Source organism: Rhamphochromis longiceps, linkage group LG7 (assembly GCF_057381845.1).
Source record: "Rhamphochromis longiceps isolate RC_006_pf linkage group LG7, R_longiceps_female_GT1.1, whole genome shotgun sequence".
NCBI classification, from domain to species: domain Eukaryota; kingdom Metazoa; phylum Chordata; class Actinopteri; order Cichliformes; family Cichlidae; genus Rhamphochromis; species Rhamphochromis longiceps.
In genome coordinates this window covers 57391188-57407105 of record NC_140563.1, presented here as the reverse complement: position 1 = coordinate 57407105, position 15918 = coordinate 57391188, and the positions used below count along the sequence as shown (strand labels likewise).

The following is a 15918-nucleotide window of genomic DNA, read 5'->3' as shown; positions in this document are numbered from 1 at the left end:
ATACAAAATATGAGTAACTGTATTCCGTTACAGTTACCGTTTAAAAAGGTGGTATTCAGAATACAGTTACTTTGTTGAAATAAATGGATTACACTGCGGTACTTTCCTGTTTCATATTGTCGCGGGTCAGGACTGTTTGGGTTTTGTTTGACAGCTACGTTCTTTTGTTCCAGGCGGCAGCGTTACGGTTGCCATGGTTACAGGGCGACGCTCTCTCTCTCTCTCTGCGACTGTGTGTTTCCTGGGTGAGAGAGCGCATTTCCTTGTTGTTGTTGTTGTGCTAAGCTAACAGGCAGAATGCTACAAGCATAGCTCTAAAGAATGTAGCATCATGGGCAGTGTAGTCCGTGTTGCAGGGAGAATGGACTGCCATACCCGTTATATGTCTGTGAGCGCGAGGAGGGAGAAAAAGGGGAGTGGAAAGGTACGAGTTGTCATCGAGCAAAAACTGGAGCTGGAAGCATGTAAATATAATAATAACCACTTCAGCCAAGAAGAGTGCCTGACGAGCCCAGTTGTAAGTAAGCTATTAAGACTCGACTGTACACCGTGTTCGTGTTTTCCTCCGAAAACAATAAGTTCCATTGGAGCAGCCTTTCAACGCCTCTCTCTGTCTCTCGCAAGAAAAGTTGACCCACACAACAAAGTAAAGCTATTTTTCGGCTACGAGCCAACACGGACCCCGCCGTATTAGTCAGAGGTCCCTTTACTACAGTTCGGAGTCGCGGACCTTCAGTAATAGTAATAAATCACCCAGCAATAGTACATTCACGTTGTTGTAAAAAGCATGATAATATATTAAGTAATCCAAAGTATTCAGAATACGTTACTGTCATTGAGTAACGTAACGGAATACGTTACAGAATACATTTTGGGGCATGTATTCTGTATTCTGTAATGGAATACATTTTAAAAGTAACCTTCCCAACACTGCTTAATTCTCAGATAAGCCAGGGCCAAGCCAGCTCCGATCAGCAAAAACCCTGTTATCACGGTTCCGAATAGGTAGATATCTTCAGCGTCCTCGATCGACAGTCCCGCCAGGCACACGATCCTCCATGTCTGCCACCCGTCCATCGTGTATCCGGCAGGGAAAGTCCCTCCAGGGCACTCGGGCTCTCCCGAGCCCAGACTTCTCGTTGAGAAAAGGGTGTCAATAGCATTCAGAGACCAGTTGATCAAATCCATAATTCTCTTTAGGTTTTAGAAACAGACTGTGAGAGAGTGTTCCAGGGAAAGTAATACAAAAAACACAAGACTAGACAAGGACATAAAAACTAAGCAGGGAAGATAAGGGAGAGGAGAGGAGAAAAAGTGCGTCCGCCTCCTCCGAGAGCCAAAACACAGATTTTATCTTGTCTAATCTGTCTGTATAATATTATTATTACTATATCATTTCCAATCTTCATTAATAATGGATTGCATTTATATAGCGCTTTTCGAGACCCTCTAAGCACTTTATAATTCCACTATTCATTCACTCTCACGTTCACACACTGGTGGAGGCAAGCTACAGTTGTAGCCACAGCTGCCCTGGGGCAGACTGACAGAAGCGAGGCTGCCATATTGCGCCATCGGCCCCTCTGGCCATCACCAGTAGGCGGTAGGTGAAGTGTCTTGTCCAAGGACACAACGACCAAGACAGACAGAGCTGGGGATCAAACCGGCAACCTTCCGGTTACAAGATGAGCTTCCCAACCCCCTGAACCACGTTGCCCGAATTACTTATCTTGTCCTATTTTAACTGATCTTTTATTTTGTGTTGTTATCTCATTTCTATTCATACATGTGTATGAGCGTTCACCTTAGCTTTAACAATACCGCAGTGTAGTGCATGGTTCTCCTGTTCATAGAGTAGAGTGAACTCCAGAGATCCCAGAGTGGCTGTAAGAAACACACAGACATACACGTTGCAAAAAATAAAAGTAATAATACATTTGTCTTCAACAAATAAAGGTTTTAAATTTTGAGGAATAATCTTACTGGCATCATCTGAGTCATAGTCATTGTTGTCTTCCTCTGTTTGATCTGGTGGGGGTCTGGGAGGAGCAGGGTTGTTGGCAGGTGGGTTAACAGGTGGACCAACTCTGGAGACAGGCTTATGAGATGAAACAGAGCCAGAGATAACAGGTGGTCTTTTTTCCTCCACAGCTGGAGGGGGCAATGTTTCTTGTCTTTCCGCGTGATGGTTCTCCATACCTGCAGCAGGTACTTGAGATTTTATAAAATATAATCAGCAGTTAACACAATCTGAAGTGTCTTTTTATGTATCAGTGTTCATTTGGAACATTTAGAAATTAGCCTTGTAGTGCTGGGCTTATTCTTAGAAGGATCAGTGTGACTTTACCTGAGTTAGGGGTTGTGTGCTCTGTGTTTGCCTGAGGTGGTTTGGAGGCTGACACATGTCTCTCTGTCTTCATTACAGCGGCTGGATGGGAATGACCCTCATTACAACTGTCAGCTGTTGTTTTTGCTGTCTGTTCCCATTGTTCTGATCCAAAAGACTTGTGCTGCTGTGACCCTGCAATGCGCTCTGGGAGTCAAAGTAAGATTATCATCACTGTTAGAATAATGTTTCACTTCAATAGATGCATTACCGAATGGGACTGCCAGGTCCCCCTGGGACCACTAATATTTCATGGTGGAAAGTTACAACTCCAAAAGACAGAAAATAACCACAAAGAGATCAAAAAAACCCCAAAAATTAGTAAAGTGGTCACAAAGAACTTAAGTACCTCTACCTTTGACACATTGCACCATACTGCTTCAGCTCCTCATGTGGGTGGTGGGTGCAGGACCAACCAGAGCCAAGCTGGGCCCTGTGGGTTAGGGCCTAGTCACCAGCACTCTCCCCCAGGTCTGACTCCAGGAGACTCCCAGTAACCCTGATCCAAGCAAACTACCATTGCCATGCCATTGATATCTTCTGAATTGTACTTAGTTTGGCCCTCACCTCAGGTGAGCAATCAGGTTGCTTTGGGAAACCCAACCAGAGACAAATTGCTCTGGTATCATTAGGGATCAACCTCTACCACAATAAGGTGGCAATTTTTCCATTTTTTTTTTTGTCTGACAACACCTTCAAAAACAAGGAGATGCATCCCAAGATGTTTATACGCTAATTCAGCTTTTAAATAAAAATAAAATAAAAGAAGCATATCTCTGGCATAAGATCAAAAGACAACTCGTATTTAGCTCTTATGGTTTTTATCAGTTCTTAAGAGGCATATCTGAAAACCCATGCACAAATGTGAGAAACATTCACTTCCAAAAAAATACCGTATCCCTGATGTGATCCACTGTAGCCTGCTGGAGTAGAGCAGTTTTCTGTGCTCGACTGTCCAGGTCTGGACAGAGGAAGGGGGGCAGGCAGACCCAGTTGCTCTCTTCCTTTAAAGAACCAAGCTCCTGAACGCTTCTGTACCTGCAGTAACACAAAGATTTGCATCACTGGAATATTTTCCAAGAATGGAAATGGCTCACACAATTCAAACATGTGTAACATGTGTTACAGGGACAGTGCTTTGGCAGATATTGTATAGACATACTGTGTTTTTAAGCATAGCTGAAGTCAGTTTCTAGTGGCCAAAATTTTAACTCCAATTTATTTATTTAATTTGAATTCTTTTATTTGATGCAAAAACATGACCTCTTTGTATCTGCAGTATTACTGAGTACTTATTCTGTATGAATGATAGGAATGAGCATTTGTTTAAAGAGTTTGGGCTCCCCAGGGCAGCGACCTCAGCAAGCACAACATCATCATAAAAACAGAATTGTGTAACAGTATTATCGTGACAAAAGACTAATGGCAGACTAATGTGGCACAACATGGAATCTGTTCTTCATCATTCCTTTTCCTTCACCTCTATCTGTTCATTGCAGATCTGGCACAGCCACACAGGGCATGTCCTGCTGTTGCTTGAAATTCCACACTTGGTACACATATGCTGCGGGAAAGGAAAAATAGACATTAAGACATACTCGTGCACAGAGTTGCAGTGTCACACAGATTTAGTCTTCAACAGCAGGTGCGCATAAAACATAGGTGTCAAACTCTGGCCCGTGGGCCAAATTTGGCCCGCAGCCTAATTACATTTGGCCCGCGAAGCCATACCAAATTACTATTAGAGCTGGCCTACTGGTATTATACAGCTAATATACAGGGAGTGCAGAATTATTAGGCAAATGAGTATTTTGTCCACATCATCCTCTTCATGCATGTTGTCTTACTCCAAGCTGTATAGGCTCGAAAGCCTACTACCAATTAAGCATATTAGGTGATGTGCATCTCTGTAATGAGAAGGGGTGTGGTCTAATGACATCAACACCCTATATCAGGTGTGCATAATTATTAGGCAACTTCCTTTCCTTTGGCAAAATGGGTCAAAAGAAGGACTTGACAGGCTCAGAAAAGTCAAAAATAGTGAGATATCTTGCAGAGGAATGCAGCAGTCTCAAAATTGCAAAGCTTCTGAAGCGTGATCATCGAATAATCAAGCATTTCATTCAAAATAGTCAACAGGGTCGCAAGAAGCGTGTGGAAAAACCAAGGCGCAAAATAACTGCCCATGAACTGAGAAAAGTCAAGCGTGCAGCTGCCAAGATGCCACTTGCCACCAGTTTGGCCATATTTCAGAGCTGCAACATCACTGGAGTGCCCAAAAGCACAAGGTGTGCAATACTCAGAGACATGGCCAAGGTAAGAAAGGCTGAAAGACGACCACCACTGAACAAGACACACAAGCTGAAACGTCAAGACTGGGCCAAGAAATATCTCAAGACTGGTTTTTCTAAGGTTTTATGGACTGATGAAATGAGAGTGAGTCTTGATGGGCCAGATGGATGGGCCCGTGGCTGGATTGGTAAAGGGCAGAGAGCTCCAGTACGACTCAGACGCCAGCAAGGTAGAGGTGGAGTACTGGTTTGGGCTGGTATCATCAAAGATGAGCTTGTGGGGCCTTTTCGGGTTGAGGATGGAGTCAAGCTCAACTCCCAGTCCTACTGCCAGTTTCTGGAAGACACCTTCTTCAAGCAGTGGTACAGGAAGAAGTCTGCATCCTTCAAGAAAAACATGATTTTCATGCAGGACAATGCTCCATCACACGCGTCCAAGTACTCCACAGCGTGGCTGGCAAGAAAGGGTATAAAAGAAGAAAAACTAATGACATGGCCACCTTGTTCACCTGATCTGAACCCCATTGAGAACCTGTGGTCCATCATCAAATGTGAGATTTACAAGGAGGGAAAACAGTACACCTCTCTGAACAGTGTCTGGGAGGCTGTGGTTGCTGCTGCACGCAATGTTGATGGTGAACAGATCAAAACACTGACAGAATCCATGGATGGCAGGCTTTTGAGTGTCCTTGCAAAGAAAGGTGGCTATATTGGTCGCTGATTTGTTTTTGTTTTGTTTTTGAATGTCAGAAATGTATATTTGTGAATGTGGAGATGTTATATTGGTTTCACTGTATGTCTGTGAAGGTTCTCAGTCATCCAGGTCATCGTAGTCAAAGGAGCTTGCAAAGAAAAGCGTCTGGACTTCTTTAAGTTGCTTGAAGACGTTTCACCTCTCATCCGAGAAGCTTCTTCAGTTCTAAGGTCAAATGGTGGAGAGTCCCAGATATAAACCTAGTGGGAGTAACCCCCCACAGAGGGACAAAAGGACCCCCTGATGATCCTCTAATCGCCTGAGCCAAGGTGGGAAAGTGGGCGTGGGTCCCAATCAGCCAGAGTTTCGGGTGTGTTCATTGTGAAACCTGGCCCCACCTTATCATGCGAATTCCTGAGGTCAGATGGCCCAGGATGTGAGTGGGCGTTAAGGCGTCTGGGAAGGGATCTCAAAACTGGATTATAGATGGCAGAGAGTTGGTGTCGTAAACCCCCGCCTCTGTTCAAAGATGGTCGCTCACAGTGGACATAGATGGCTTCTTTCACTCCTCTTTCAAATCATCTGTCCTCTCTGTCCAAAATGTGAACATTGGCATCCTCGAAAGAGTGTCCTTTATCCTTAAGATGCAGATGGACTGCTGAGTCTTGTCCTGTGGACAAGTGGACAATCCAGTTTTGAGATCCCTTCCCAGACGCCTTAACGCCCACTCACATCCTGGGCCATCTGACCTCAGGAATTCGCATGATAAGGTGGGGCCAGGTTTCACAATGAACACACCTGAAACTCTGGCTGATTGGGACCCACGCCCACTTTCCCACCTTGGCCGATGGCAGCTGAGAATGTCCCAGTTCTCACCGGACATGTCACCCATTGAGCATGTTCGGGATGTGCTTGACCGGCGTATACGACAGCGTGTACCAGTTCCCACGAATATCCAACAACCTCGCACAGCCATTGAAGTGGAGTGGACCAACATTCCACAGGCCACAATTGACAATCTGATAGACTCCATGCGACGATGTGTTGCACTGCATGAGGCAAATGGTGGTCACACCAGATACTGACCGGTTCTGGGTCCCCAGACCCCCAATAGCGCAAAAAACTGCACATTCCAGGGTGGCCTTTTGTTGTGGGCAGTCTGAGGTACACCTGTGCACTACTCATGATGTCAGATCAGCATCCTGATGTGGCACACCTGTGAGGTGGGATGGATTATCTCAATATGGCAGATGTGCCCACTACCACACATTTGGACTGATTTGTGACCACTGTTTGGGAGGGATGGTTATATTGTGTATCTGGAATGAATTTTAGGTCTCTACGTCCATCCCATGGGGAATGGGAGCAGTAACAAAGGTGTTGCGTTTATATTTTTGTTGAGTGTATAAGACCCTGAAATGCACCACGTATGTCCAGATTTGTTTGCACATGGCCCAGCAGTTTTAAGAGCTGTTGAACAATATAGAAAACACCGTAAACAGCCAATGTGTCAGCTGTAAGAGAACATAGGAAAAATGTACAGAAAGTATTAAAATAATATCCCCTGTGATATCTGATTCTATTTGACATTATTGGATCATGTGAACTGATGCATCAGTTTGTAAGCTTTCCAACTGAGTCGTGTCACAGTGCTGGGATTTTTGATTTTTACTTAATGTTTATTTGATTAATTGTGCTTTTACATTTCTGCTCTAGGCACAGCTGTTTTACAGGATGGGTCATTTATATGGATACAGCGTAATAACATGGGAATGGTTGGTGATATTAAAGTCCTGTTTGTGGCACATTAGTATATGTGAGGGGGCAAACTCCTCAAGATGGGTGGTGACCATGGTGGCCATTTAGAAGTCGGCCATCTTGGATACAACTTTTGTTTTTTCAATATGAAGAGGGCCATGTGACACATCAAACTTATTGGTAATGTCACAAGAAAAACAATGGTGTGCTTGGTTTCAACGTAACTTTATTCTTTCATGAGTTATTTACAAGTTTCTGACCACTTATAAAATGAGTTCAATGTGCTGCCCATTGTGTTGGATTGTCAATGCAACCCTCTTCTCCCACTCTTCACACACTGATAGCAACACCGCAGGAGAAATGCCAGCACAGGCATCCAGTATCCATAGTTTCAGGTGCTGCACATCTTGTATCTTCACACCATAGACAATTGCCTTCAGGTGACACCAAAGATAAAAGTCTGAGGGGGTCAGATCGGGAGACCTTGGGGGCCATTCAACCAGCCCACGATGACCAATCCACTTTCCAGGAAACTGTTCATCTAGGAATGCTTGGACCTGGCACCCATAATGTGGTGGTGCACCATCTTGCTGGAAAAACTCAGGGAACGTGCCAGCTTCAGTGCATAAAGAGGGAAACACATAATCATGTAGCAATTTCAAATATCCAGTGGCCTTGAGGTTTCCATTGACGAAGAATGGACCCACTATCATTGTACCCCATATACCACACCAAACCATCACTTTTGTTGTTCCAACAGTCTTGGAGGGATCCATCCAATGTGGGTTAGTGTCAGACCAATAGCGGTGGTTTTGTTTGTTAACTTAACCATTCACATAAAAGTTTGCCTCATCACTGAACAAAATCTTCTGCGTGAACTGAGGGTCCTGTTCCAATTTTTGTTTTGCCCATTCTGCAAATTCTGTGCGCCGATCTGGGTCATCCTCGTTGAGATGCTGCAGTAGCTGGAGTTTGTAAGGGTGCCATTTGTGAGTAGCTAATATCCGCCGAAGGGATGTTCGACTAATGCCACTCTCCAGTGACGTGCAGCGAGTGCTACGCTGTGGGCTCTTGCTGAATGAAGCTAATAAAAATAATAATGGATTGGATTTATATAGCGCTTTTCAAGGCACCCAAAGCGCTTTACAATACCACTATTCATTCACTCTCACATTCATACACTGGTGGAGGCAAGCTACAGTTGTAGCCACAGCTGCCCTGGGGCAGACTGACAGAAGCGAGGCTGCCATATCGCGCCATCGGCCCCTCTGGCCAACACCAGTAGGCAAGTAGGGTAAAGTGTCTTGCCCAAGGACACAATGACCAGGAGAGAGAGCCCAGGGATCAAACCGGCAACCTTCCGGTTACAGATGCGATTCCCAACCCCCTGGGCCACGGTCGCCCCACAAGCTAGGACAGCCACTGATGTTTCTTCATTAGTGACAGTTTTCTTGCGTCCACATTTTGGCAAATCCAACACTGAACCAGTTTCACAAAACTTAGCAAGCAGTTTGCTAACTGTAGCATGGGAGATGGGTGGTCTCGTACGGTGTCTTGCATTGAAATCTGCTGCAATGACCCGGTTACTGCGTTCACCAGATATCAACACAATTTCGATCCGCTCCTCACGTGTTAACCTCTTTGACATGTCAATGGCTGTGAACACAGAGAAACTTTTAAATAACTCATGAAAGAATAAAGTTACTTTTAAACAAAGCACACCATTGTTTTTCTTGTGACATTACCAATATGTTTGATGTGTCACATGGCCCTCTTCCTATTGAAAAAACAAAAGTTGTATCCAAGATGGCCGACTTCTAAATGGCCACCATGGTCACCACCCATCTTGAGGAGTTTGCCCCCTCACATATACTAATGTGCCGCAAACAGGACTTTAATATCACCAACCATTCCCATTTTATCCATATAAATGGCCCACCCTGTACTTTGGTAAATGCTTTTCCTTATGTGTATTTTGTTGTTTTCCTTTCTGTCTTTTCCTTTCTGTCTTTGTCCAATCCCCTCCTGTGAGTCCGTAATTGTTTCCACCTATATCTCATTTTCCACTCAGCCTTGAGTGTGAAGACATGAGTTTCCCTCTATACTTGCACTCCCAGGTTTCCATCTCTGCCTTTTTCAGTTTAAGGACTTTGTATCCTGTCAGTATTTTGCAGCACATTTTGCTCACATCCTTTGTGAGTTTGTTAAATTAATTTTGTGCTGCATTTGGGTCCTCTTTTGAACTCTTAGGCCCAATGTCCACTGTCACAAATTTACAGACATTGAGTCATGTTTCCGTTAAAACCCTGGAGGATTCAGGACTGTCCCACTGTCAAATCATCAAGTGCATGAGGGCTCCCTGCAGTGTTGGCAATATGGGTGGGGCTTGGGGGACCGGGCTGTCCAAAAAGGTCGCTCTGCACCCTCAGCTAAATTCTACTGACACACTTTTACAGACATAAGTAAAATTTGTTCATATATTTTGGTAAAGAAAGAGTTGAATGAGCAGATCAATAGGGAGTCATTTCAGTAACAACCAAGCTTAGGTCAGAGATGCAGTATTAGAAGCTTAGTGCAGCTGCAGCGACAGTAAACTAGTACAAAGAAGTCACTGACCCCACCAGGGTGTCAGCTTTTATGTTTTTCGGTGTGATTTCTAGCATGACCTCACTTAAAAATGTGCACAAGTGCATTGAGGACCTGTCCTAGTGTAATGACTTCATCATTCCAGTGGTGCACTTTGACAAATTTCTCTGCACTTTTGTATTTCTGCCAACATTTCTATATGGGGGCACCACATGCCTGTTTATTCTTTATCCTTCAATTTGTTTTGCCTCTTTAGCCCATAAAGGTGGTCCAACGTTTAGTTTGCAATACTGTTTTAAGTAAAAATGTAACTGGTTTCCTATTGTTTATAAATGTAAGCAAACATGACATATGAGTGCAGACTCAGATGTACAAGTAGCATGTACACCTCTGTCTGTTTATTTCTTATATGACAAAGTAAAGTGACAGAAAAGCCAGCAAACCAACATGCCCCTCGACTTTGCCAAAGGAAATTACCGACAATGCATTGCACTAAATATGAGGTTTGAAATGCACATAGGAGGGGCAACCAACCTGAAAGTTGCAAGAAAACAGAAATGTATCTGACACTACAAGTATGTAGCAGATAATAAAGTGATTTAGCTTGCCAAATAATTTCAACTCTAAATATGATCCATGATACTAACTTATTGCCAATGTTAAACAGTGTTGTTTAACTGTCAGTTAAATCATTTTAAACCATAAAGCAAATATGTGTAACACTGCTACCTACAATAGCTTGAATTGTGGCTTTTAGCCAGTTAGCTGTAACTTAGCTGTGGTGCCTAATGTGTGTTTTTGGGAATGACTTTTTCATCATCTCTAAGTCAACTTCATTATACTCAAATATAAAGTAGAAACTGGTCTCCCGTTGTTACACAAGAAACATGACATACACTACATAAGTGCAAGGTGGTTGCGCTACTGCACGCAAATAGGAACAACACCTAAAGGCCATGGGATATCTTGTACTGTATATCATTAATCACAAAAAAGCACCAATGGTTTCCCATATATATATCATACAATATATATCATAAGAAAATTAGTATAGAACACAGGAAACAAGAATTCTGTTTAGGGGGTCCTGAATAAGCTTTATTTTCGTTTTTCATCTTTTTGTGACGTGGCAGATGTCCAAATGGTTGGTTATCACTCATTTAATTAATGTTTAACATCAGATTGTATTTTAGTATACATGTTCAATTATACAATTGACCAGAACTTAATATTAAACCCTAATTGTTTTCTTTACATTTGTTTCAAACTGGTGTCGCCCTTTTGTGGCTTTATGGGTCATAGTGACTTACAGTAATCACCACCTGAACTCTTCAACAACTTAAATGAATCAAGAAATTGCACTGGTTACTAAAAATGTCACATAAATCTCTGGAATACCATTAGGTAGAAGGATGAAGTAGAGCAGAATGTTAAAGAAAAGGTAATGAACCTGAAAGTTGTGCTTAAGTATAGTATTTGAGTAAATGTTACTTTCCAAGCAGTGGTAAAGAAAATTCCAGTCCAGGCACAGTCCCTTCAACCCCTATGAACAAAAAAAGTAACAAAATCCACCTACTTTTTTGCACTGCACACAGAGGACAGCTGTGACCCCCTGTGGTCCAAACGACGCACCACACAGCAGACAGTGCATCTCTCCATCACCACACGCTGTCTTCTTGATATTATCCAGACGACTGGAAAGACGCCTGAGAGCACATGCAAATTATTATCAGCACAGGGACACAAACTTGGCACAGGTTTGTCACCAAAAAGTTGTTCATCTCAGTGAGCATCTGTGCATGGTTGGTGATGTGATTCAGTGCAACAGAGACAACGGTTTTCCATCTCACTCAATCCTCTCTTGCTCGATGGCCTCCATCATAGCTGCCCGAGCTAGCACACTGTTGATGATCTCCTTCTCCTCATCTGTGAGCTCCTCCCCTGGGGTGCCGCCAGGCATGTTCATTGTCCACCTAATTCTGCTGAACCCAAAGCGCACACACACAAACACACAGAACAGACACAGAGTACAAGTGACAAGCAAAGTGAAAATAAGACTCAGACAAATGGCCAAAACATCCAAAAAGTGCCTAAGTAAGGAGTGCTAGACACTAACATCAAAGCACAGCTGGAAACATGTTGGACTTGAAATAATACTGAGCAGCTGCAGTTGTTTTCATACACAATAACACAAATGATGTCCAATTTTTATTTTGCATCTTGTGACCAAAACCCACATAAAATAAGCCTTTTAATTAAGAGTGATCTGTGATCTGAAATCCATTAAAGTTTAAATGGTTCACAGATTCAGTGACAAGCCAGTGGGGATCAGTCACTTTTCTTGCAGGTCATACTCTAAGCTTGCTTCACATGACCTGGTCATTTTTTAAACTAAAGCTACGGAGAAAAGGCCAACAGAATATGCTTAATAAATGTAGTTAATTAATTAATCAGTTAGAACATTTTGGGACTGTTTTATCATCACATTTAATCCTACAAGATAGGATTGAATATTTTTTTGTTTTATTCCTTGTTTATTTTTTCAACTGGGCCATGAGCTGCCAAAAAAGATCATTTCCCCCACTGCGGGTAAATAAACTCAGCAGACATACAGGGGCATTTCCAGGATTTCTTGTTAATGTTGTTGCTCAGTGAAGACCAAGAACAAAAAAGGGGGGATGACCAAATAAGATTATGTGACACAGCACCAGTCTTAACAATAACACATTACAAAATAACACATTATACCCATTACTGTCATTACAGTAATGTGTTACAAAGTAACGTTACATCACATTTCTACAGTACTACAGTAATTTTTGTCGTTACTTGTGCTACAAGGGTCCCTCAGTTCTCTGCACCCTAGACTGAGAGCAAAAAAAAAGAACAAAAGATCAAACGTATTTCTTCCTGCACACTATAATCAGCTCTGTACCAGGATCAGGAGATATTATAGAATATCATCTTCCACCAATTTGGTCACAGAGTACATAAGTCCACTCAGTGCCAATGTGGAAGCTTCATATCAGTGTCGTCAAATTAAGACTAGCTGCAAACAAGAATCTTGCGGGTTTCTAAACATGTGTCTTTGGCATATGGCTGATAAGAACAATCTTAAAATTTCATTACAGAAAGTAAATATCTGGATTTTTAAACAGCTGTACTGAGACAAAGACAGACCAATAATTTAGTTTGTCACTCACAAGATGACTGTCTAAGAAATTTTACTGGCAAAAAAAGATGCCACTAGTGCAAATGCTGCTGGATGGTTGGAAAACCTCTGGCATATTCACTCGGAGAGCAGCAAAAATAATTTGGCCAATGAAAATCAAACTCATCAGTCTGTGAACTAAAGTGTTGGATTTTCCTGGGAAAGTGTCTATGGTGGTAATTTCAGTGACGGTGGGATTTTCTGGCGCAACCCACGCTTGCTCTGAAAAATGCATGTCTCTTAGATTTCTGACAGCAACAGTGTCAGTAATAATATCTTCACAAGATCGAGGCAGCAGCAGTTCTTGAAACCAGGCTGCACAGTTGGCCCTCCACAATTACAAGACCATGGGGCATAATGGGACATGGCTGGCTCCATCGGTGGACCGATGGTGATTTTTCGTTTTTATGGGCTGATGTTTTTTCTGGGTTTTTTGTAACGGTATAAACAATGAGAGGTGGTGGATTGACCAGATGCTGGCCGATGTGTAAAAATAACTCCGTTGTTTGGTGGTGGCTATGGCGGAGCTTCCACAGAGGCCAGCAGGTGGATAAGGGAAAGGGGAGGCAGGAGGAGGAGAGACCCGAGGCGGCCGCAGGTCCGAGTGTCAGGTGAACTGAACTTCAGGTAAGAAGTTATATGACCTGCAGTCTGTCTGGGTCAGATATAAACCAACTTTAGGGGTAGTTTATTTTCGTTGTGCTGACTTTTTACTGTCAGTTACAATAACTCGTACTGCGTGAGCTAGCATGACAGTTTCTATACAGCTGGGTGGGTGCTATGATGTTACCAATAGTGAACTTTATTTTATTCATAAGGTTAGTTAGTAGAGTTGCCAACCGTCCCATAAAAAAACGGAATCGTCCCGTATCCAGAGAAAATATTACGAGTTTTGTATTGAGCTGAAAGGAAACGCAGTATGTCCTGTACTTCAGCCAGAATGGAAAAAGACACAAAGCTGGAGTTATTCTGTCTTTACGCTGCACAGCTGCTTCTCCTTCTCTCATTCTCTCCCCCTCCCTCTCCTGTTGCTACTTCAGTCATGATCAGTGATCAGCTGATCAGCTTTTCTCTCTCATTTATTTATCGCCCACTTTGCACCAGAAAGAGGAAACCAGCGGATGTTGCGCTAAACAACAGCAGCACGTTTAAGCTTGATCAGCTGCTGTTAGAATTTATTTAATATTATTTTCTAGTATCTGCTGATGTTTGCTGGTAAAAGCTGCTGGTCATGATATCGGTTTGGATATGTGGTGAGAGGGAAACATGAAGATGAAACCAGGAGATGTCCTTACTGAATCATCAGAGCTGAACAGGTGATGGAGAAACAGCTTTATCTTTAGGTGACATGAATGAGTTGAAGGGAAGTTATGAACTGTTTCTGAGAGACAAATAACACCAGGATCCTTTGTAGCTGACAGCTGGTAACTATGCAGGGGCGGGTCTAGCAAAGTTTTGCCAGGGGGTCAGGTAGGGCATTAACAGGGAAAGGGGGGCACAAAGAAATACTTTTCTTTCTTGTTCTTATTTAAAATGTCTCGCTTTTAATAAATAATTATCTGAATCTTACAACCAAAGTTTTTATCTGACATAAAATGTATAGAAATCATACATATACCAACAAGACAGTGTATCACTGTCACAACAGCGTTTGCTTTCATTCAAAGGCCCTATGGCTTTAATACCTGGTCTCTTGTCAAAATGCCCGGGCCGATTTTTTGTCCCAGTCCAGCCCTGGCTGGTTCTCACCTGAGTTAACATCTAATTGGATCTGATAAACAACCGTGGAAAAAAGAAAAGAAAAACCTCAACATGTGGTCAGCAGGTCCCTCCATAATGATCATGTTTACGTCACTTAATGTATTATTCTAATTGCCTGTGGGCATTTTCTTTCCAACAAAATGAATGTTTGTAGTTTCAGTGGATTTAACAAGGATTCATTATTCATTCAATCACCACAACACTTCCTTACTTATAATTCTGCTCTGTCCAAGCTGTAAAGAAAGCTTTTCACCAATTTATAAAGATATTTAACTTTTGCAAGGTTTGATCAAGGTTATAGATGCTGCATGTATAATTGTCAAACACATCCCTTTGGGCTACATGGAACTCAAATGGCTGCTTTGCTAAACCTGGGATAATTATAAGATCAATTATAATCTACTTGCATCCTGCAGATTGTTCTTGTATGCATATTATAGAGTGAGGCAAACCTCAGCAATATGACCTTTTTTTCTTCTCTTTTTGTTAGACTTCTCTATTAACCACGGATGTGAATATGTGCCCTCTTGTCTTGAATGTCTCTTCATTGTTGTATGTTTGCTCTTTTACTTTACTAAAATTAAGGTAGCAACACTGCATTCAGCAAATTAGTTTTTTATCAGGTAAAAAACATTATCCAATATATGGCAGTCATTTGTTACTGAAAGAAGTTAAATCCTGTCTGAATTTTACACCAAACGCCTTTCCTGATCCAACCTCGGTTGTGTCTCTGGTTGAAATTAATCAAGTGGCCATTCACTTGCCAAGCAAATATGTAAAACACTACACTATGTCCAACAGATGCAAAGGAGCTCAAGACTCAACAGCCAACTCAAACAGTGTTACCATTAAGTTAATACGGTTGTGCCACATTCATAAACATTCACAACTCTGTATTTGGGGATGTACACATGGATCATGTGGAAAACTATGATGATGCAAATATTTAATAAATTCATGCAGCTTAAAGCAACAATATACAACTACACCGCCTGTTAACATCTTCTCTAATTCACTTGAGATTTTACTGATTTTGATTAATATCATCTTAAGGAGAATTTATTGTTTTAATGAAAAACTGCTTGTTTTTCAACATGCATATTACATCTTATATTTTATTCATGTTTTTCCTGCTGAAAGTGCACTTTAAAAGTGATTCACAGAATAACTAAATGGCAAGAATGAATAGAACAAGCTGACATCAATTCATATGAAGAAATTCAGAGTAATA

General features: G+C 42.1%; 1 protein-coding gene across 3 annotated transcripts in view; it reads right to left on the bottom strand.

The window, feature by feature from the left end:
• Positions 1-15918, bottom strand: part of rph3aa (rabphilin 3A homolog (mouse), a) — a 50013-nt gene that overhangs the window by 12774 nt on the left and 21321 nt on the right. Inside the window, exons 2-8 of one of the 3 annotated variants that reach the window (XM_085414534.1) lie at positions 11566-11697; positions 11292-11421; positions 3867-3950; positions 3280-3424; positions 2348-2533; positions 1984-2211; positions 1805-1884 (exon numbers count right to left, since the gene is read on the bottom strand). In XM_085414534.1, the coding sequence (XP_085270660.1) occupies positions 1805-1884; positions 1984-2211; positions 2348-2533; positions 3280-3424; positions 3867-3950; positions 11292-11421; positions 11566-11697 (985 nt within the window). The remainder of the gene's footprint in view (positions 1-1804; positions 1885-1983; positions 2212-2347; positions 2534-3279; positions 3425-3866; positions 3951-11291; positions 11422-11565; positions 11698-15918) is intronic. The other 2 variants (XM_085414536.1, XM_085414535.1) reach the window with 2 other exon arrangements.